The 24,327-nt window shown below is 39.1% G+C and overlaps 2 protein-coding genes across 2 annotated transcripts in view; both read left to right on the top strand.

Annotated features, from left to right (window-relative positions):
- The first annotated feature begins 6,270 nt into the window (after positions 1 to 6,270).
- LOC107567203 (SPARC-like) lies at positions 6,271 to 16,941 on the top strand. The gene is made up of 10 exons (XM_016252844.1): positions 6,271 to 6,367; positions 10,243 to 10,312; positions 10,574 to 10,600; positions 10,980 to 11,067; positions 11,476 to 11,597; positions 11,826 to 11,946; positions 13,918 to 14,051; positions 16,160 to 16,308; positions 16,455 to 16,603; positions 16,686 to 16,941. Exons 2-10 carry the CDS (start codon positions 10,256 to 10,258, stop codon positions 16,712 to 16,714), a joined length of 876 nt encoding a protein of 291 aa, XP_016108330.1. The 5' UTR covers positions 6,271 to 6,367; positions 10,243 to 10,255; the 3' UTR covers positions 16,715 to 16,941.
- A 4,876-nt stretch (positions 16,942 to 21,817) lies between these two features.
- LOC107567204 (ras GTPase-activating protein-binding protein 1-like) overlaps positions 21,818 to 24,327 on the top strand; it is a 4,856-nt gene continuing 2,346 nt past the window's right edge. Inside the window, exons 1-4 of the mRNA XM_016252845.1 lie at positions 21,818 to 21,967; positions 23,072 to 23,188; positions 23,296 to 23,377; positions 23,465 to 23,638. Coding sequence (XP_016108331.1) covers positions 23,094 to 23,188; positions 23,296 to 23,377; positions 23,465 to 23,638 — 351 coding nt within the window. The 5' untranslated portion in view covers positions 21,818 to 21,967; positions 23,072 to 23,093. The remainder of the gene's footprint in view (positions 21,968 to 23,071; positions 23,189 to 23,295; positions 23,378 to 23,464; positions 23,639 to 24,327) is intronic.

The raw sequence follows: 24,327 nt of genomic DNA, 5'->3' as shown, positions 1-24,327 counted from the left end.
AGCTCCTCTCGCAGAGGGCAGTGCATATTCCTGGGCATCACAATATGGGGGCAGACATCCTGTCGAGGCAGGGGCCGAGGCCTGGGGAATGGATGCTTCACCCCGAGGTGGTGAAGCAGATATGGAGAGTTTTTGGCCAGGCCCCTCACTTTCGTCAGGTTCTATGACCTAGATTTGCGAGCCACTCCAGGCCCCTCTGTTCTCTTGCCATAGCTGTGCCCTTCCACACTAGGCAGGGATTTACAATTCTGGCGGCGTGGACATCTCGTTCCCCAAGCGTCTTCCGACGCAGCTCGAGTTCCCGAAGGGGAACGTCCCAGGTTACGTATGTAACCATGGTTCCCTGAGGGAACGAGACGCTGCGTCGCAAGGCCATACTTCCGGCATCCCTACTAGAGCTTGCTTCACTCCTAAGAAGCTAGCGCCGGCTGCACCTCACGTGCTTTTAAAGCTTCCTGGTCATGACGTCACCCGCCGCGGACGTCTCGCCCATCGTTCGACTGATTACACATATGATTCAGAGCTTGGTATCGCTGAAGGCGTTCCCCTAGCGTTTTCCGACGCAGCGTCTCGTTCCCTCGGGGAACCATGGTTACATACGTAACCTGGGACGTTTTGTACAAAATGCTCCAGAGCTGATTTTCATAACCCTGGGTAAAAATCAGTGCTAACCCTATTTCTAAATTACGAGTGTGAACATACCTTTACCCAGGGTTAAAAGTGGGGTTTAGAATGAGGATAACTTTAAGGGTTAAGCACAGTGTTATAGTGAAAATTATTATGAAATAATTTTATAGGTCACCTTCAGCAGCAGATCTGGACCAACCACTAACAACCCATCCCTCTGACAGCACCTCACACCCACACCGCTGCATTCTGATCCAGTTAGAGGCACACAATCATGACCTGCTCACTATTCTGTCCATTGCTCCATCTGTCAGCTTACCATTATCGTCTTCTTGAATCTATGCCCAGATGTTTTCTCTCCACGTCTGTCTGTTCAATGGAAAAAATGAAAAAAGGGATACAAAGGAAGCACTATTGTAATTTGTCTAGTGCGCACCATTGCCTTCTGCTTCTTCACCCATACAGAGTTCTCACCATGACACGGTTTTCTTTAATACCTCAGCATCTCTTCACTATCGGATAAAATGGCCACTTTATAGTTACAGATTACATCTAATCTTACGCTCAAATGGATTTGCAGCATCACTGACAGTGCTGTTAAATCCACGGCTTAATCTGCGCATAGCAAACCATAGTTTATTGAGATTAATACCATATGTACACTCCACAGGCAGCACAAAGAAATTAAAATGGCAAAATTAATTTTGTGAAATTAATGCTTAAAATGAAATAATACAAATGTGTGGCATTAAATAAATAAATACTTAAAGGGATAGTTCACTCAAAAATGAAAATTCTCTCATCATTAACTCGCCCTCATGTCGTTCCAAGCCTGTATAAATTTCTTTCTTATGTTGGACACAAAATAGGATATTCTGAAGAATTTTGAAGGACCAAACAGTTGTTGGTCCCCATTGACTTCCATAGTAGGGAAATAAATACTATGGAAGTCAATGGGGACCATCAACTGTTTGATTACCAGCATTCTTCAAAACATCTCCTGTTATGTTCAACATAAGAAAGAAACTCATACAGGTTTGAAACAACACGAGGGTGAGTAAATGATGACACAATTTTAATTTTTGGTTGAACTATCCCTTTAATTTGTTTTACAACTTCATTTGTGGACCTCTAACTGAACTGGCATTACTTTTATGTCTCTTGTTTCATACAAACACAACTAGACTTTGTTATTACTATACTATATATATATATATATAAATGTATGTATATATATATATATATATATATATATAGGTGCTTCCCGTAAACCAACCAAAGAGGGCTTCTTTCAAAATAAATCAAGAGTCAGCATTTGTGATGCAATATTTTGACACATTTTCAAAACACATTATTATTTAAGAGTAAAGTAAAATTATAAAATATTTTTGCAACATTTCTAATATTTTTATGATAATGCTAAAAATCAGAAATGTTTTCAAAAAACATTTTATAATTTTACTTTATACTGTGTATGTACACACACATAGGTTTTGTTTCTTTTCTATTTTTTTTCTTTATTTTATATTCTTTGTAATAGAAATGTGTGTTCAAATTTGAAATGTGTTTCAATTCCTGTTATAAATTTCAGGGAGTCTGTGACCCTCTGTGATCTTCTCAGATCCCACAGACAGCGCCACGTCTGCAGTGCATAGTATAATTACACCTCCTTCGTGGCCCTGCTTTCAGTGTCTGCAGAAGCTAGAATGGAAAATGCCACGTTGCAGAGAATCAATTTTTTTCCAGCGTTGTCTAATCCAGATGTTTCTCTCCTTGCTGCTCTGTACACTCAGAAAGTACAGACATTAGCAATCTATAGCAGAGTGAACCTCTGTGACTGTAAACTTCATGTGATGTCTCATGAGTGGAATGAAACGGTAGGCGTGATTAGTTTAGTCTGCTGGTCAGGACACACAAAACTATGAGACAGTGCAGTGGAATGGGCCCCTGGAATCTCAGACAGGATTTTTTTTTTTAGAGGATTCAACCATTTGACACTCTCTGTCCAAAAAAGGAAAAAAAAGTGCTGCCCATCTGAAATACATGCTACATTTGCAGTCAGCCACTATGGACCATTTTCACAAAACTGTGATGACACGTTTCAATGGTTATCAGCATTGTAAATCCTAAAAAAGTTTAGTTTTTAGCACTGTACTTTGTATTATATTACCTTTGCATCAAATTACAAAAAAACTAGTCGAAATCCCACCGTCTGGTGTGTAATTCAGAATCCAGCTATTTTCAGTCAGGCCCCATGAGAGGTGCTTCCCGTAAACCAACCAAAGAGGGCTTCTTTCAAAATAAATCAAGAGTCAGCATTTGTGATGCAATATTTTGACACATTTTCAAAACACATTATTATTTAAGAGTAAAGTAAAATTATAAAATATTTTTGCAACATTTCTAAAATTTTTATGATAATGCTAAAAATCAGAAATGTTTTCAAAAAACATTTTATAATTTTACTTTATACTGTGTATGTACACACACATAGGTTTTGTTTCTTTTCTATTTTTTTCCTTTATTTTATATTCTTTGTAATAGAAATGTGTGTTCAAATTTGAAATGTGTTTCAATTCCTGTTATAAATTTCAGGGAGTCTGTGACCATCTGTGATCTTCTCAGATCCCACAGACAGCGCCACGTCTGCAGTGCATAGTATAATTACACCTCCTCCGTGGCCCTGCTTTCAGTGTCTGCAGAAGCTAGAATGGAAAATGCCACGTTGCAGAGAATCTATTTGTTTCCAGCGTTGTCTAATCCAGATGTTTCTCTCCTTGCTGCTCTGTACACTCAGAAAGTACAGACATTAGCAATCTATAGCAGAGTGAACCTCTGTGACTGTAAACTTCATGTGATGTCTCATGAGTGGAATGAAACGGTAGGCGTGATTAGTTTAGTCTGCTGGTCAGGACACACAAAACTATGAGACAGTACAGTGGAATGGGCCCCTGGAATCTCAGACAGGATTTTTTTTTTTTAGAGGATTCAACCATTTGACACTCTCTGTCCAAAAAAGGAAAAAAAAGTGCTGCCCATCTGAAATACATGCTACATTTGCAGTCAGCCACTATGGACCATTTTCACAAAACTGTGATGACACGTTTCAATGGTTATCAGCATCGTAAATCCTAAAAAAGTTTAGTTTTTAGCACTATACTTTGTATTATATTACCTTTGCATCAAATTACAAAAAAACTAGTTAACGCTAATGTGAGGGTGTTTCTAATAGGGAGTGAATTTGACATCGTTCTCTCTACTGACTGCCATTATCAGTCTCTCTCTATTTTTTTTAAAGTCATGAAAACACTATCATGGAGTTTTCTTTTGCTATTTGAGCAAGTGGGAATGCAAAAAACATATTTGTGGTAGTCTCCCATTCACTCCTATAGAAGTTTACCCAACTATGATGACTTCTGCAGCTGAGAAACTCGGAAATGTGAAAAAGGTCAATAGATCATATGTGCACCATTATCAGATCATAAATGAGTTTACTAAGAGTGAATTACAAAAATGCATTTGACAGAGATTCCATGCAGAAAATCACTATTTGATATTAGTTGAGTGAACACCAGAGAGATTTCTAGACCAGGGGCCGGTTGCATAAACTGCTTAGACTAGTCTTAAAAAGTTATAAGACTGGTCTAAAAGGGATAGTTCACCCAAAAATGAAAATTTGATGTTTATCTGCTTACCCCCAGGGCATCCAAGATGTAGGTGACTTTGTTTCTTCAGTAGAACACAAACGAAGATTTTTTAACTCAAACCGTTGCAGTCTGTCAGTCATATAATGGAAGTGGATGGCAAACACGGCTTTGAGAGTCAAAAAAACATACACAAACAAAACCAAATTAAACCCTGCGGCTCGTGACGATACACTGACGTGTAAAGACACGAAACGATTGGTCTGTGCAAGAAACTGAACAGTATTTATATCGTTTTTTACCTCTGATTCACTGCAATGTCTGAACTGTCCTGAGTGCGTCCTGAGCACGTTCTTAACAGCCGGCGCTTGAGGCGTCTTCTTCTTCTTCTTGCTTTACGGCGGATCGCAGACTTATAAGTGCATTCTTCTTCTTCTTCGTTGGAGTTTTACGGCATTTGGCATCCATAGTGTTGAATTACTGCCATCATTATAAGTGTATTACCACCACCTATCTCTCAAATGGACCATTGACACTCCTAATTGAGATTGTAGATAGAGTGTCAATGGTCCATTTGAAAGATAGGTGGCGATAATGCACTTCTAAGTCTGCGATCGGCCGTAAAGCAAGAAGAAGAAGAAGATGCGTCACGCACCGGATGTTGAGAACGCGCTCAGGACAGTTCAGACATTGCGGTGAATCAGAGGTAAAAAAAACTATATAAATACTGTTCAGTTTCTTGCACAGACCAATCGTTTCATGTCTTTACACATCAATGTATTGTCACGAGCCACAGGGTTTAATTTGGTTTTGTTTGTGTATGTTTGACTCTCAAAGCCGTGATTCCCATTCACTTCCATTTTATGACTGACAGACTGCAACGGTTTGAGTTAAAAATCTTAGTTTGTGTTCTACTGAAGAAACAAAGTCACCTACATCTTGGAAGCCCTGGGGGTGAGCAGATACACATCAAATTTTCATTTTTTGGGTGAACTATCCCTTTAACTTTTTTAATTCAGTTACAAAAAGGTATATTGGTATATTAATTTAAATCTCAGAAGTATGACCAATTACCCCTCATCTACTACTAGTTGGTGAAACCAGTTCTTAAGACCCAGTCTTAAAATAGTGGCTAAGTTTATGCAACTTTTTGCTTTCTCTTTGATGAAACAAAGATGAAAAAAAGCACATATAGCGTATAATAACACATAGGAATCATGCATCAAATATTGTGTAAAAGAAGCAACAGATTTATACAATAATTAATAAATGTTATCTTTCGATCACATAAAACAAGTGCAGTTTTACATAGCCTTATGTACAGTATACTGGTTCAAATTATATTGGTGGATTTTATATGTATTTTAAATGTTGTGGCGTTTTATTAGAATTTTTTTTAATTGGTGCATTTGTAAGGAAATAAGGACATTTTTATCAATAGTTTTGAGTACTTGTTTTAAACTTAGTCTAACGAAAGCAATGATACGTTTCGGGGATTTTTCGTTTTAACAAAAGAATAAAAGGCACATCCGAGCAGACAAACCCAAAGCAGTTTTCTTTGTTATTCAGTCTTTCCTTGCTTCAACACTGACCTACATGCTCTGACATGAAGCTTAATTCAATAATACTTAGCTGGAAGGAAGAGTTTTTGTAGATCGGGCACAAATTATGATCTGGCCTGTTATGCTAGTTTATGTTCGCTCCATTTGGAGGCACTTAAATTTACTAAAACTATTGTTTTAGTCTTTTTAGCAATAAAATGCTATGATATAGACCAGTTAGTTTTCCTATTAGACCAAGTAATGTTTAACACTATGAGATTATAAAGATAATATTCACATGCCTACAGTAAAGTTCAAACATGAACTTAGTTAAAAGTTTGTGGTGGAGAGTATACATTGAGTATAAAGGTCCACGTGAGTTGGATACACAGAGTTAACTGTGGGACGTCCCACCCTAACCGAGTGAAGGGAGGGGGGTTGACCGGACCTGCCCACAGCAAATGTCTTCTGTGTGAACTTGTGTTGCTGTTAGATAGTTTCAGACCCTTTCACCAGCTGACATCTCCTCTGGCTTCTCTGTTAGACGGACAGAAGGTAAGATCATTCATTTGTGTACTCTTCTCATTCTTACATCCTTAATAAGGAAAACTAGTATAGTCTCACAGTCAAGTGTTGATTTACTAATACTTTTTTAAACCATCCCCAAAACGGTTCTTACTAATAGTAGCTTGATTTTTGTTTTTGTTCTATACTTGCGTGCTAAAAAGATTACAAGTAAAGATCACGTTCCCATGTGCATGTAATGAAACACAGATTTATTGAAAGCACTGACCTTACTCTGAAACTTCCACTGGAAGCAGGTGTCTGTTGTGTTACATAAACTTTGAGTGTTGCTTGTTTATTAATGATGATAAAATTAATGCAAACAGATTATTTACCAGGCTAATGTTTGAACCTATACCGTGTAGTCTAGGGCTCAAAGCAGCACAATATTGAGGTATTGTGTGCCACATATGCAGCAGGAGGGGTGAACACAGAGTCAGAGATAAAGGGGGAGGGGAGAGAGAGTCGGCCCCGATAGGCCCCTCCCCTTCCAATTACTCCCATCAAAAGGAATGCATGTTTCCATGGCGATTTTTCACCAGCTGTTTGAGAACATGTCAAACTGAGGCAGATGTCTCCGCTGTAGACAAACAAGAATCGCGTGAACTGTCAGCCTACAGCTGCTGGAAGGGCCCGTATTGTTAAATAAAAATAAGAGAAAAGTTTGAAAATCCTTTCTATAATTTTTTTATTTATTTATAAAACTTCACATATACAACTGCATATGGTATGATATCTTACAAGATTTTATGACAAATGTGTGGTACAGCATGGATAATATTTTTCCTGTGGTTTGCCGAAAAGGTTTTATGAGAGATGGCATAAACAAACATTTTATTGAAACTAAGAAAGGTTTTATGTGCCTTTGGGTGAAATAAAAAAGGTTAAATGTGTTTTTTCATCAATTCTGTGTGCAAAGGGATTGTAAACCCTACAAATCAGACTTATATTTACAACGCATATGGATTAGTGAATCGAAAAAGAAAAAAGAAAATCTAAAAAGTGAAGTTGTAGAAACTACTTTTAACACGGTGGTTTGTGGCTTGCGCTCACCTTGAGGATCAGATAGGAATATAAATGAATAAGTCATACTTTCTCGCCCACAGATAAGGTCTTTTCAAGGTGATACGCTTATATCTATAGGATGGAATTCATTTCCTTTCTCACAGACAGTTGCTCTTTGCACTGGATAAAGGAGAGAGCTATGAAGTAATAACAGAGCAGTTTAACTTACAAACAGTGGCGGGGGGAAGGGCGGGCGACTTAAAAAGGTCAGGGGATTGTTAACTCGGGTTACATGGCTCTTTTTTTGCTCACTCACTCTCTTTTGTCTTCCTCGGAGGTCCCTGCATGTACTCATTTTCAGCAGAGGATGAAATTTCCTCTTCCCTCCCACCTTGTTTATTGGCACAAGGTTTAGCTTTGTAATAGTGATTCCTCATTACTACGAAAAAAGATCGGGTTCCACAGAGATGAGTTTTAATTTCCTGTGAAACAAGGAAATGATGTGACATGTGGCCAAGTATAGTGACCCATACTTGGAATTAGTGCTCTGCATTTATCCCATCCAAAGTGCACACACACAGCAGTGAACACACACACACCGTGAACACACACCCGGAGCAGTGGGCAGCCATTTTTGCTGCGGCGCCCGGGGAGCAGTTGGGGGTTCGGTGCCTTGCTCAAGGGCACCTTAGTCGTGGTATTGAAGGTGGGAGAGAGCACTGTACATTCACTCCCCCACACCTACAATCCCTGCTGGTACAAGACTCGAACCCACAACCTTTGGGTTACGAGTCCGACTCTCTAACCATTAGGCCACGACTTTCCCCCTCAACGCAAGGGATTAGCATGTCAACGCAGATTTGTTTTGAAACCCAACTTTTTGTCACGCTAACTCAGATGTGACTGCAGTGCTGGCAGGTTCACTGTTTGTTTCAAGGGAGCTTTCAGTAAGAAGGACTCTGTTTTTCTGCTTAGCACTAAACGTCACACAGATGCAAGCAAGTAATTGTGCCGTAATGGACAGGTGGCTCATGCATAGGTTTAGTGCAAAGTGGCTTCCTGCTCCATAAATCAAGCATGCCCACCACGCCAAACTCTCTATCCCAGCACTGGGCACTGATGATGATATTCTGTTTGTGTTTAATATGCTAAGGCTACCTGGGATTATATTAGAGTAAGCACAGCAAAGGTATGTTTGTTAGAGAAATCATATGCCATATAGTGTGTAGTATTTAAATAGGCAAGAGATGCATTGGCAGCAAGTCAAATGTTGTAGATAAAGTTTTGCAACTCATTTGTTTATGTAGAGATTTAACCACCTGTTTTGTCGCTCTGGAGAGAGGGAGAAAACTCCGTCTGCAGAGCTTCTGGAAAATGACTCTTTGGAAAAAAACGCATAGCCATGATTTAAGACGTCAGCATTTGAAGAGTGTGACCGAGTCTCTGTAGTTTTCCACGTTTAAGTCTAGAGATGCGGGGCATCTGACCTCAGCCATCTTCTTTTCCTTTGCCAAAGAAAACATCGACGGGCTATTCACACACCTGCTTACATGGTTTTTATGCGCTGAATACAAGAGATTATGCGTCACAAACTCAACAACAAGAGCTCTTCAGTGAAATGACCAACAATATTACTCAAAAATCGAATCTAATTTAGGATCTATGGATCTCCATGACATATTTGAAGATTATTTGAAACCTAAAACCACATTTGGCAACACTAAATGGTCAATCAGAGCCAAAATGTGCATCCAATAAGCCAAGGGGAATCTCAGCAGTTGCTGGGCAAATTATATTCAGGTCAGTGGTTTCAAGAAGACCCCTTAACTCCCATAGGAATTCTACAACTTGGCCAATTATAAATGCACAGATAATATGCAGCAGTCTCACCCATTATCCACTAATGCACAAACGGCCCACCACAGCTTGAGGGGTGGGACTTAGCTTTGATTTTAATCGCTTACAAAGTCAAACACCAAATATGTCGCGATGCATCTTCATCATACTCACAACAAGGTCAGATGGATGCTTCCAATGTCCAATAACTTTCATAACCAAACACAGTCATAACAGTTTTGATACAACATTAGCATCTCAATCACATAACATTAAGAAAGTGCCTTTCAGATATCCTGCCACAGAACTGGCAGGATATCTGTTGTTTTGTAGCCAGTGTCATTGGTGCGTTTGTGTTTTTATAGAGAAACAACAGTGTCTGGCACCAAAAATGCAAAAGTTGATAGAATCACTCACTGATGGTCTACCTACAGTATGGCTGCTTTGAACTTTCCAGCCATAAACTAAATATATTTATAATGAAACAGAGAGATAAGGGGAAAGGAAGAGGGATCTTTGGTATACAGAGAAAATGGACAAGAGAATGAGTGCTTTCAGACGAGCAGCCCCTATCTCCCTGCAGGAAAGTGTCATTTCTCAAGGAGAACATATCACATCAGTCAGTCTTCCAGATGCTCTTTGAGCGAGAGGAAAGCAGAACAAAGGCAGACTGAGCTCTTATCTCAATCAGCTTCTGTCTGGAGAGACAGACTTCTGTAGGTTAGTTATCCGTCGCAGAGCATACAGAGCAGGTCTGGTGGCCCGAATGCGTGTGGTTCAGCGCCTGAGGTCTTGAACTGATGTGCTATTGATCTCAAGCCACTGATGGACTTATATAAAAGGAACATAGAGACCCGAGTAGCATGCATGTGTGTGATCCTGATATCTACGATTCTCCTACTCCACAACACACATTACATGCATAATGCTAACATGATAATGTGATGCAGTGTAAATCCTTCAGATTACCTTTGGTTTTTGTGTTGTAGATATAGAGGATGATGTGAGTTTTTATTTTTGCTTAGGCTGAAACTCAAGATGAGGGTTTGGATCTTCTTCCTGTTTTGCCTCGCTGGCAATACTCTGGCTGCTCCAGTAAGTAAATCTGAAAAGGAACAAAATAAATAATTAAATAAACAATTTATTATCATATATATATATCAGATTTTTCTATATTTTATTTTATATTACTAATTTTATATTTAATAATAATATAATAAAATTGCTTAAAAAATGTTACTTAAAAAAGTCAAACAAGATTTGAATTCAAAACCAAAGAGCATTTTAATGCCCTTTTTAATGCTGCTTTGTGACTACTAAACTTTTACTAAAGTCCATATAAATGTAATTTTACAGACTGAAGAGGAGCCAGTTGTTGAAGAGGTATGTTGTGCTAAATTAATATTTAAATCTTTTAAAAATCTCTTTGCTTATGGCCAAACTGCATTTTTAAGAAGACTTGTCAAGCCAGTCATTGGCCAAAAATAGACAACTCGCCCCCATTATGGGACCAGATGTGTTTACATATGCAGCTTCCTGTTACATTCCCCCAGGGGAATGAAATCCATAAAGTTTGAAAATATATCTGAAAGGGACTAATTACAATTCCCTGCTTCCCCACATGTGCACACAGATGCCAGTTGTGTTGGACACAATGCAAAACTCTTGTCATGTTTCCTCACATAAAAGAGGAAAGCAGTGTTTAAAACTGGGCTTGGTTGTACAGGCCATACCCATAATACTTTTCTGTCTCATAATTCAGGAGCTGGAAGTGGGAGCCAACCCAGTCCAGGTGGAGACCGGAGAGTTTGATGAGGCCATTGAAGTCGTGGAGGATGTTATTGCTGAGAGTGAGTTTAATGTCTTTTCCACACACCTCAAACTATTAGCCATTGTTTTGAGGCTGCGTTTCATTCACCAAACTTACCGATTTATTTTCCTCTCCAGAGATTTATCTGCTGTTAGCATCATGTCTTCTGTCCCTGTGCACGAGTGAAGTTGTGATAACGTGTGTAGATTATATAGAAGTACATTGTAGAAGTACACAAGACTATGGGTAATAACAGGCTGCAGCTAAGTCAAATGTAGACAGCTGTAATTATGCGTTCAGACAGACTATGGTTATACAGGACTATGTTGATTCCAGTGCCAGTCTTCCAGCCACATGCCCACCACAAAATATCTAGGAAGGGCAAGGGGAAAGAAATGTAAATCCATTGGTGAAGGACATTTTTGTCTTTAATGCTTTTTACTTATAGACCCCTGCCTAAACCATCACTGCAAGAAAGGCAAAGTGTGCGAGGTTGATGACAGCAACCAGCCCATGTGTGTGTGCCAGGACCCTCTGATCTGCCCCGCCCCAGTCGGAGATTTCGAGCATGTGCGTGTCTTTAGTCATTTCCTTCATTTCACGTCTGTCTCGTGTCTCCAGATGTGTAGTGACAGCAATGCCTAGAAGCACATGTGCACCATTTGAGCAGATTGATTGAAATGTTGGTTTATGCATTGGGTCAGCAAACATTAGTATGATACCGTGGGGAAATCAAACCTGTCAAGTTGACAACCATGGCATTTAATGTTGCTCATATTTATGGCTTTTATTTCACAGGTCTGTGGCACTGACAACAAGACCTACGAGTCCTCCTGCCACTTCTTTGCCACTAAATGCGCCCTGGAGGGCACCAAGAAGGGCCACAAGCTGCACCTGGACTACATCGGACCCTGCAAATGTGAGCACGTAACAGTGAAGTAAAACAAGGCAGACTTTGAAAGTAAAATCTAGACCACTCACAAACTCAGCCATGAACGTAAATGGAACTGAGTGCTTTGGAGTGATTGGTGGCTTGTAGCTTTGAGGCATCCCCGTTGCCCCCTTCAAACACTGAGCACAGGACGAGCCCGAGCTTGCCGGTGCAGCTCCACAAAGCAGACCCAATCCCCCTAAATCTTCCTCATCCACAGCCGTTGTACGCCTGATGGGATGAGTCGGGAATGAAGGGCTCAAATGGAGCTCCCGCTGTGGTGTAGTCTCCTCAATAAGCAGGGTGTCTCAGGCAGAGTCTCAGAAAATGTGTTTATGGCATAAACAAATTAGATCCTAACAGCTATGACACTAATATTAGCCAGAGGGTTGTAATTTGGCCCCCTTTAGACTCCAATCTGCAGCTAAGTCAAATGTAGACAGCTGTAATTATGCGTTCAGACAGACTATGGTTATACAGGACTATGTTGATTCCAGTGCCAGTCTTCCAGCCACATGCCCACCACAAAATATCTAGGAAGGGCAAGGGGAAAGAAATGTAAATCCATTGGTGAAGAACATTTTTGAATATATGCCCTTAAAAGGAATTAAACAAAATTAATTAAAATATATTGGAGAAAAAATATTTTTAATATGTGCCCTTTGAAGGAATAAATTAAAGTAAAATGTAAAATATAAATTAATAACAAAATTAAATAAAAAACATTTAAAATCCATTGTAGATAAACAAGTTTGAATATATGCCCAATAAATGAATAAAAGTTAATAAAATATATATTAATAACAAAGGTAAATTAAAAAAGAAATAAAAGTATAATATGAAACAATATGAAAAATATAAATATTAATAAAAATGCATTTAAATTTTAAATTAAAAATATTAAATATATATTAGAAATGATAAAAAATTATAATATTTTTTTGTCTTTAATGCTTTCTCCTTACAGACCCCTGCCTAAACCATCACTGCAAGAAAGGCAAAGTGTGCGAGGTTGATGACAGCAACCAGCCCATGTGTGTGTGCCAGGACCCTCTGATCTGCCCCGCCCCAGTCGGAGATTTCGAGCATGTGCGTGTCTTTAGTCATTTCCTTCATTTCACGTCTGTCTCGTGTCTCCAGATGTGTAGTGACAGCAATGCCTAGAAGCACATGTGCACCATTTGAGCAGATTGATTGAAATGTTGGTTTATGCATTGGGTCAGCAAACATTAGTATGATACCGTGGGGAAATCAAACCTGTCAAGTTGACAACCATGGCATTTAATGTTGCTCATATTTATGGCTTTTATTTCACAGGTCTGTGGCACTGACAACAAGACCTACGAGTCCTCCTGCCACTTCTTTGCCACTAAATGCGCCCTGGAGGGCACCAAGAAGGGCCACAAGCTGCACCTGGACTACATCGGACCCTGCAAATGTGAGCACGTAACAGTGAAGTAAAACAAGGCAGACTTTGAAAGTAAAATCTAGACCACTCACAAACTCAGCCATGAACGTAAATGGAACTGAGTGCTTTGGAGTGATTGGTGGCTTGTAGCTTTGAGGCATCCCCGTTGCCCCCTTCAAACACTGAGCACAGGACGAGCCCGAGCTTGCCGGTGCAGCTCCACAAAGCAGACCCAATCCCCCTAAATCTTCCTCATCCACAGCCGTTGTACGCCTGATGGGATGAGTCGGGAATGAAGGGCTCAAATGGAGCTCCCGCTGTGGTGTAGTCTCCTCAATAAGCAGGGTGTCTCAGTCAGAGTCTCAGAAAATGTGTTTATGGCATAAACAAATTAGATCCTAACAGCTATGACACTAATATTAGCCAGAGGGTTGTAATTTGGCCCCCTTTAGACTCCAAGAGTATAATGCTACGATAGGTGCCACAGGCATGCTATTTTTGTTTATTATTTATTTCAAAACGAATGTGTTAATATTTGAATGTTCCCTCAGACATCGCCCCCTGCTTGGACAACGAGCTGAATGAGTTTCCCCTGCGCATGAGGGACTGGCTGAAGAACGTGCTGGTGACCCTGTATGAGCGCGATGAAGAAAATGACCTGCTCACCGAGAAGCAGAAACTCAGGGTCAGTTCAACTTTTTGCTCTTTATAGTCTGAAAAACCTCTGAAAATGGCAGCATTATAGTAAAAAAAAAACCCTATGCAATAATTTATTTAAAATACATTTATTTCTAAGTATACTACTAATTAATTAACATATTTATTGACATATCACTTATGACTCACTGATATAAAATTATAATTAAACTTTATTTGAAGTATTTCTTTATTGCACAATGCACATTTCTTTAATATTATGCCTAAAAAGTGTTCTAATATCACTATTAATAAGGATTTTATGATCTCTGTATAATATCAGTCTTTAAATGCAAGATATTTAAAGTGTACCTGAAGTATACTTGCAATAGTTCCACTTTTGCACAATCAAAAATACTTCAGTATATCTTTAATTGGACCTCAGAACTACTTTGCACAATTAAAGTGCATTAAGCACAAAATTAGTTGTTCCAATACCAGTTCAGCTTACTAAAAGTCAAATTGCAGGGTTTTTTTTATTAAGTAGATAAACATGTAAATGTATTTGTAGTATACTTAGCACAAAATAAATGTATTTCACATACATTTTAGTTGTTGTTTTTTTTCACCAGGGTAGGCTCATTGGAAAAAAAGTGCCTCTACCTGCATTTTCGCAAAACTCTAAAAACATACCTACACTGTAAAAAATGACCATGAATTTAACGGTAAAAGACTGTAAAAATGCTACAGTAAAAACCTGTTAAATGGTTAACGGTAAATTCCCCTACTATATACAGTGAAAAACTGTATTGGACATTACATGTATTGGACATTAATTTTACGGTAGTATACCATTTTTGGAAGTGAAATAGACTGTATAATTTACAGCGAATAACCGTAAATTGACATTCCCAGAATTCCCTGCGTTACATTTCAAATTTGATGTTTTTTTTGTTGAAATAACTATGTTTCTTCTTAGTTTTTTCTTATCAGTTTTGTATATTAGGGTTGTGTGTTACACCTAATGTTGTTAAATGAATGTGTATTGCATTATTTCAGTTTCATGTGTGTTACCGTGATGGTGTTTAGTGTTTGGGTGAATGACACTGTGCATCTATATATGTTATTATTTAAAAGCTGCTTGTGATGGGCTTTGGTTCATCATGTGACTTTCTCATCACCTCCTGCATTTGGTGGTTATCAGTGTATTACAGAGGTACAAAACAGATTTCAGTACTTCAATAGGTTGGTATATTAACATTATATCAGTTAATGGAATTACAGTATTTAACTGTAAATTTAAGTAAAAACCGTAAAACCTAAAGCGTTGCTACCACATTTTTTATGGTAAAATTCCGGCAACCACTGCTGCCGGGTTTTTTTTTATAGTGTATACATACAATTAACTGCAGTTAGCAGTTGAGATGAACACTAGAGGCAGTAAAACGCCAACAACTTTTATTCCTTTTCACACAAATTATGATTACAGGTGCAGATTATTATTATTTGTACACTAATACATTTTGATGTTTGCATTGCATAACCAGCTCCATATGTATGGCTTGTCTAACATAGTAAACTTGCTCTGTAGCTCACCCGGTACAGTCCTGTGAAATCACGATAAAAAAGCCCAAAGACATTTAAAAGCAAGCTAAAATTGCATGGTTGCCTTAGTTAATGCATTTTTAACATTCTCGGTTAGGTCTTGTGTAGGTGGTATGTTATTTTCAAACACAACACAGCACCTTTTTGCACAACTCACCAGACATTTTGTTTCTGAACTGCTGCGATGTATACAATAACCAATGTTAATGTAATACAACTTTGCCAGATTTATGTTCATCCAGGCACTCACTGGACATTTCACTTTAGAAGTATTGTGAAACATGCAAGAAGCCACATAATGTAATTTTGCAGAAATGGCACAGGCACCTTTTTCCAATGAGCATGGGTTGCAAAATACTTTTTTTGGCCTGCTGAACTTTCCATTGTCCTCTACATAACAATGACAACAAGTTTTGAACTAAAGATAAGCTCAATAGCAGCCTTATCTTAGGGAAGGAAAAAGAAAAGGAGTGTATGTATAATTGAACAATATATTCAAATCCAGATGGTAAAACTTCTGAATTGCCTGCAAACTTCATGCTGTGTTTGTAGATAAAGAAGATTTATGAGAATGAGAAGAGACTGCAGGCTGGTGATCATTCTCTGGACCTTCTGGCCCTGGACTTCGAGAAGAACTACAACATGTACATCTTCCCTGTTCACTGGCAGTTTGGCCAGCTTGACCAGCACCCCGTTGATGGGTATGTTTAACTCATTTTCACAGCTAGTTTTGTATCAGTACTCTGCATATCTGCTGTTTCGGTGACAGAAGCTGTTACCTTTTAGCTAATATGACAATAATAAGAAATAATCATTTAAATGTGCATGTGTTTCTGTGTTATATCAGCTTCCTGTCCCACACTGAGCTGGCTCCTCTGCGCGCTCCTCTCATCCCAATGGAGCACTGCACCACCAGCTTCTTTGAGCACTGCGATGCTGACCAAGACAAGTACATCGCTCTCGAGGAGTGGGCCAACTGCTTTGGAATCAAAGAGCGTGAGTTTTTGACCATGCCGTTCATATTGTTATTATGCTCGGTTAATGGTATTTGCTAACTTTAGCTGTTTTCTGCTTTCAGAGGACATCGACAACGACCTTGTCATCTAAGCACGTCTGCCATTGACGCTTCCTAGTTACTATTGGGGCAAAGTGCTAACCCTTAAGTTAAAATCAAAGTAAAGGTGCTAATTGCGATTTCTAACAACCTGCATATACCACTAAACATTCATTTTGTTTAAAAAAAAGTGCACAATCCACAATGAGTGACTGAACACTACCGTTTTTAAGTTGGCCAAGCAGCTGTTGGACAGGCTGTATTAAAGAGAGTTAAATATGATGAACTATGTATGTTGGAAGATACACCTTTTTTTGTTTTGGAAATGGATCCTCAAATGTTTTTTACACTCAGAAGCAGGGCCTGAATTGTAAAAAAAAGTGCACAATCCACAATGAGTGACTGAACACTACCGTTTTTAAGTTGGCCAAGCAGCTGTTGGACAGGCTGTATTAAAGAGAGTTAAATATGATGAACTACGTATGTTGGAAGATACACCTTTTTTTGTTTTGGAAATGGATCCTCAAATGTTTTTTACACTCAGAAGCAGGGCCTGAATTGTAAGTTTGGAATTTGATGGTGGAAATGTACAAAAACAAAATAAAGTTTCCAAATAAATGTTCTTTCTGCTTGCTTTATACACTTTTAGTTTTGTTTGTTGCACTCTTCGGTGGTGGATTTATTGTTTTGATTTCTTTATTAAATCTGAAAACGTCTTTTAATTTGAGCCCTGAATATCTGCAGGCTGATGTTTTTATTTGCATATTGTTTCCTGTTAGAAACCGGGGCCAAATGTTGAGTGTTTGAAAAGTTGAATAATAAAAAGAAATCTTATTTGAATTCAAGAGGACAGAATCTCGCAGGATGAGATTATTTTTTCCTCCCTCTAACATGTTCACATACATTTGCAGTATTTGCCACAGTGTGAGCACTATGAATCTCTTTACATGAATAAAAGCTACTGAAATTTCCAAACTCAATCTTTGCATGCATTTCTCCATTTATCTTGATCTGTTTCCCCCAGGTATATAATTGCATAACCCATTTATACTTTAATGTTTGCTATGAAAAACACTGTCAAACACGATGTTTGCAGATCATTTGTTTTATTCAGGCACCCAATATAATTTTAGCATTGAAGTAAATATGAATATGACTACATAAACACTGTAAATGTGCAAAGAAAACAATGTTGCATGGTCAATGGGGCTACAAATCTGGAGCACATGTGTTAGTACTTTCCTTGAGGGTGGAGTGAATGTTTACGTAATTTCCTGTTTGCCCTTTGCATTTAAAAAATATATTTCAGGACCCTGTATTTAAAGGGTTATTTTTAATCCTTGGTGGCTACCTTGGTGGTATAATGCTGGATGGACTGAACAGTTAAATGCTGAAAAACATCAAGAAATCAAACTCAACTGGTCCTTTCAACAAGCATGTATTTATAGATTTGTAATAATTATTAATAATTTAGATGAGAGGTTTTGTATATAGAATATTTTCTTAAACATTTTGGATTATACTAGATCCAAAAAGCAGGAAAGTTATAATAGTTTTAATGTTTGCTGTAATGTTTCACACTATTTATTCATATGCTATGCTCATATTTCTAAACAACTAGGCTCTACTATTGTTCAAACTAAAGCAGATTTACATTTGAAGTATGTTGCATGTACTGTATTGCATGAGGCAGTGGGAAAACTAGTGCATGGTCTCAGTGGGGATAGACAGTCATGGGAAAGCAGAGCTAGAGAGAGCAGGATTTACCCAGTCACCATCTAATGTGTAATGTGGGACCCCTAAGCTTCAGTGCATTTATCTCTTCTTTTACAACATTAAAGCGAACATAGTTGTTGAATTCAAGCAGGGTTGTCAAGTTATTGAAATAATTGGACTTTCTGGAAATGTTGTCATAAATGTGGCCATGAAAATCATCAAAGTACCTCTTGTGAAGTTCACTCAAAGGTCAGTGACATAGCCAAAATTAATGTTCAGGATATAAATCTATTACAAATAAAACAATGTTCTAAATTGTTATCAGATCATATTTGTGGTGTATTTGAACGTCAAATGTAGCAATAATATTGTTCAAATGTATTGAGAATATTTTCTATTTGAAGCCATTTTTGTCATCCCATTTTAGAAAAGGACTTTTCAAAACTGGGACAGTGTTTTGACTATTGTGGGACAGACAATATACTATGTTATTACATTTATAAAATGTGCATTAAGAAAGTTAAATGACATACATGTATATTTGTTACATTTTTGGGCTTATAATGCAGCGATATTATTTGTTTTAAGATCCAGATTCAAAATTTAGAGACTAGAGGACAATGAGATCCTGGACCATGATGAGACCATGACTGGTCAGGACTGCTTATTTCTGTCATGAAGTGTTTTTATCATTACAGTTTGCTTAACACATGCTTTTGAAAATACATATTCTATATTCTTACCATGCGCCGAGTAACAGCTTTAAAGACATTCCATGTTCCAAAGTTTAAATCTTTTTTTTAAATCATTAATCATTAATAAATTATTTCTAACCCAAAACACAGAGTCCCATATTTGAGCACAAGCTGCCCCACATTAGAAAATTCACAAATTCTTAAACGATTTGGCACAAGGAGCACTAATTTATGTGCCCATTCTCCTTTAAAGGGGTCATATGATGTGATTTAAAGTTTTCATTTCTCTTTGGAGTGTTCTCTTGGTGCATAAAGAAGATCTGTAAAGATGCAAAGACTGAAGTCTCAAATCCAAAGAGATATTCTTTATAAAAGTTAAGCGTCAGCCACGCCTACCTAAAACGGCTCATTTAAACACGCCCCCACATGTCTACGTCACGATGTGGGAAGACTTGCATAACGCCGCCCAAATGTTCACGCAAAGAAAGAAGGCGTAACTTTTATTCTCGCTGTAGTATTGTTGCTGCCGCCATGTCGTGAAGGCGCTGTGTGTTTCGTTGTGAAAGCGAAACTACTTTGTTTGGGCTTCCAAAAGAGGACGATATCAGCTTCATCATGCCTGGAGCTGATCCGTGCTGGTCGCTGAAGAAATACATCAACTTCACGCTGTGGATCACCAGATTGGCTTTCACCGTGGACGAAACGATCCACGTGATGCTGTTTTGTTGTGAAAGCGAAACTACTTTGTTTGGTCTTCCAAAAGAGGACACGACTAGAAATCAGTGGTTAAGTTGTATTTACAACACTGTTCCAGAACACTTCAACCCAAATATCCAGATGTGTGCAGCACATTTTATGGAGGACTGTTTCCTGATCCTGGGAGAGTAGACTACAATGCCGGCTGTTCTGACTCACAGACTGTAAGTACGTTTTTTTTATAAAGGATTTGCCACTGACGATTCAAATGCGAGTTTTTTGGGCAGTGTAGAGTAACGCTTGTTGTTTGTCATTCCTCCGATCACAAATGCAGACATGGTTTTATGTTTACACGGCAATGCAACGCGTAAAAAGACAGTAGAAGTCATTATAATCAGTAATTATGTCCCCACTGGACACAACAAATGCCTCGTTTGTAATGGGTTTTAATGTTTTGTCTCATCGCTCCGGCCGGACAGGGCATCACAGTATGGTGAGGGGCGTAACATTTCCGTCACACGCTTGAGGTATTCGGCCAATCACAACGCACTGGATAGCTGGCCAGTCAGAGCACACCTCGCTTTTCAGACCGATGAGCTTTGTAAAAATCGACGTGTTTCAGAAAGGCGGAGCATAGAGGAGCAACAATAATGTACAGTATGTGGAAAATAATGTTTTTTTTTTACCTTAAACCGCATAAACACATTTCATTACGCCAAATACACAAAATAATGTTATTTTTAGCAGCATCATATGACCCCTTTAAGTACAATATCTGAAAAATGTCCTCTGATTTTAAAAGGGAACATCTTGGGGATTTCATAACGATATAAGATTTCGATTTATTGTTTTGGCTTCATGTGGAAATATGATACACAATTCAAAATTGCAAAAAGTCTCCCACATTACCTGCAGCAAAGCAATATTATCCCACTGTGATTTATAGCTAAGTGAATATAGCATAACATTTGTTAATCAGCACGAATTAAAGTCTGTAAAACAAATATAACCAAGATATATAAACGGGCCTATGCTTAAATTGAAATTATTTTCAAATTGCGGTAATTAGAACGCTTTTGAAATGTATTATTATTGTTATTATTATCTAATATTTTAATAACAAGAAAGAGGTAAATGTTTAGTTGTAATAAAATGAATATGACAATGCAAAAAAAGCTAATGGTCTTAAAAAATGCCTTGCTTTAAATCTTTATTTTAATGCATTTTGATTTCTGAAGTGAATAAGACCTGCACTGCACATTTCCTTCACACGCGTCCTAAGAATCCCCCCAATTTTTTTTTCCCCCAAAAAAGTTTTCTCACGTGACTTAGAATGCTAGTTCGTGGTGCACAGTTTCTAATCTGCATAAAAATCACCTGGCAACGCGTTAGTTTGGCAAACAAAAAAAAGCTCAAAGCAACACCACCAGCTGCTGCGTAACAGGTCTCCACATTGTTCACGCCCGTGCGCGCCTAACAACCTTGCTGGCTTGCTCTGAGCCTTCCTTTCACTCTCGTTTTAATAGGTTGCGAGGTTTCTGCATAGTTGACGTTAATTTGTTGTTTCGGGGGGCTTTGCGAGAGCTCGAATGCTGATAGGGTGCGTAAATCCAATGCGTCGATCTGATTGGCTGTCGGGTTCTGCGAGCAGGCGGGTCGTTGATTTAGTAGCAGCTAATGTTAAACCGGCCCCCAAAAAAGTTTTCTCACGTGACTTAGAATGCTAGTTCGTGGTGCACAGTTTCTAATCTGCATAAAAATCACCTGGCAACGCGTTAGTTTGGCAAACAAAAAAAAAGCTCAAAGCAACACCACCAGCTGCTGCGTAACAGGTCTCCACATTGTTCACGCCCGTGCGCGCCTAACAACCTTGCTGGCTTGCTCTGGGCCTTCCTTTCACTCTCGTTTTAATAGGTTGCGAGGTTTCTGCATAGTTGACGTTAATTTGTTGTTTCGGGGGGCTTTGCGAGAGCTCGAATGCTGATAGGGTGCGTAAATCCAATGCGTCGATCTGATTGGCTGTCGGGTTCTGCGAGCAGGCGGGTCGTTGATTTAGTAGCAGCTAATGTTAAACCGGCAGTTCGCCACACGCGCTGCCGCCAGTGTCTGAGCTAAACGCCTCACAGCTACCAGCGCAGGAGCTGCTGCACTCAAATTACTTCAAACTCAACCCAAACACACGTTACTGATTCCCTCTTGGTAAGTTTATTTGATTTGATTTAATATGTTGTATTAAAAAAAAAAAAACATTTCTTTGCAGCCTTTTGTGTGTGCTGTAGTGTGGTTAGCGGTTACGCAGCTAATAGCCATGTGCTTTAAGTGACGGATTTGTTTTATGTAACGCTACGATTTCGCCGGTTTTCACCATAAAACCTTAAGGGTTATAACTATTACGCGTTAGTCGCGGATTGAAGCGGCTGAAACTCGCCGTCAGGCCGCTGGGTGGGTTTCCGTTGGTCGACGCTCTGAGGATTAGCTTTACGTTAGCTGCGTTTCCCCGACATTTCCGTCAGAGAGATCCCGCGTTTAATAAAGTAACGTTACATGGCGCGTCGTTTACTCCGTATTCCACTTTAAGTTCACTTAAACTCATTTTCCGTGTATAACGTGGTGATTTACTGTAGATAACTACCATCTCTTCCGAGCTAATGCGTCAAAGTCCTGGGCACGTGCCTTATTCATGAATGACAATTTCTGAAAACCAAGGGTTTGGCTTAAATTGTGAACGTACCTCAATAAATGTTTTTTTTAATAGCATCATATGTCTCGGTGTGATCACAAAGGAACCGGGCTTGTGATAGTAACGGGGCGTGTGGCGTTCGGGCCTACTTCAGTCCATTTCGCAATGGATCCATCTGATTAAACTGCGTTTTCCATTGGCAGAAATGTACCACCCTTCACGATGATCAGCCGATCTGCGAGGATTTAGATGTTGTTCTTACAGGGTGTGACATTATTTCCTATCTATAGAAACGGAGTCGACATTAAACGGCCTCGTTGCGTCTCGATCTTGATGGGCTTAACAAAGGGATTCGTTTCTGTTTCACTTGAGCGCTCTGTCTTGGTTTTCCCTCACCACACGTAGTTTACCTCGATAGCAGCTGAAGTTTGAGGGGAAAGTTAAACCAGGTCATGTCTATCATGGTCAAACCCAAATTACTTGAGGAACACAAACGGAGAGGTTCCTGACAGTTCCCTTTGTGTTCCTCAGGGAAAGTCATATGGGTATGGATCAATATGAGGGTATAAAAAAAGGCAATTTTCTTCTTTAGAGGTGATTTTTAATGAGTCATTTTGTTTTAGTTGAAACCAGTTGACCAAAGAAATGGTGATGGAGAAGCCAAGTGCCCAGCTTGTCGGGCGAGAGTTTGTCCGACAGTATTACACCCTGCTGAACCAGGCTCCTGACTACCTGCACAGGTCAGAATTTGCTTCGTATTTCGCTTTCTTTTGACAAGTGAGTTTGCAGAAATCCCTTGCATGTAGTACTTACTGCAGTACAGCTGAACATTTCTTTTGTCTTTCAGGTTTTATGGCAAGAACTCGTCTTATGTACACGGTGGTCTGGACAATAGTGGCAAACCAATTGAAGCAGTCTATGGGCAGTCTGTGAGTTTTAATACAAGTGTTGTGAATTTCTATTGCTGTTTTTGATTCGGTGCGGTAGCTAAATGCAGTATTTTTCTTTCTGAACAGGAAATCCATAAGAAGGTGATGGCTCTGAGCTTCCGCGATTGTCACACTAAGATCAGGCATGTTGATGCTCACGCCACACTGAACGAGGGAGTGGTGGTGCAAGTGTTGGGGGAGCTGTCCAATAACATGCAGCCCATGAGGAAGTTCATGCAGACATTTGTTCTGGCACCTGAGGTATGAACGTTTCTTCATAAATGTGTTATCAGCTCAGATTGTTAACATGACCTCGGGTGAATTAAACTGTTGTTTTTGAACACATGCCAATGCAGAGGTTGCACAGAGCAAAGCCTGAATTCCAAAGACCTGCAAAGTGAGTTGATAGGCATCATTGTAGGTTTTAAAGGGGTCATATGATTCTTTTTTAAAGATCATTATTTGGTGTAACCGAATATGTTGACATGCTTTAATGTTAAAAAAACACATTATTTTTCAAATACTGTACGTCAGGGGTGTCAAACTCAGTTCCTGGAGGGCCGCAGCCCTGCAGCGTTTAGTTCCAATCCTGCTCCAACACACATACCATGTAGTTTTCAAATAAGCCTGAAGGACCTGATTAGCTGGATCAGGTGTGTTTAATTAGGGTTGGAGCTAAGCTCTGCAGGGTTGTGGCCCTCCAGGAATTGAGTTTGACACCCCTGCTGTACATTATTGTAGGTCCTCTATGCCCCGCCTCTGTCAAAAGCTTTGTGTTCTACAAAGTCCCTCCTTCCGACAAGCGCAGTCTGCTCTGATTGGCCAGCTGACCCAGTGCATTGTGATTGGCTGAACACCGCAAGCACACGTCGGAAATGGAACGCCCCCATACCATAATCGCGTGCTTCATCTTTCAAAATAAATGTAAAGACAGACCCCAAAAGGGCAAC

This window comes from Sinocyclocheilus grahami, unplaced genomic scaffold (assembly GCF_001515645.1).
Source record: "Sinocyclocheilus grahami isolate Dianchi unplaced genomic scaffold, SAMN03320097.WGS_v1.1 scaffold1133.1, whole genome shotgun sequence".
NCBI classification, from domain to species: domain Eukaryota; kingdom Metazoa; phylum Chordata; class Actinopteri; order Cypriniformes; family Cyprinidae; genus Sinocyclocheilus; species Sinocyclocheilus grahami.
This window is presented reverse-complemented; position numbering and strand designations above follow the sequence as displayed.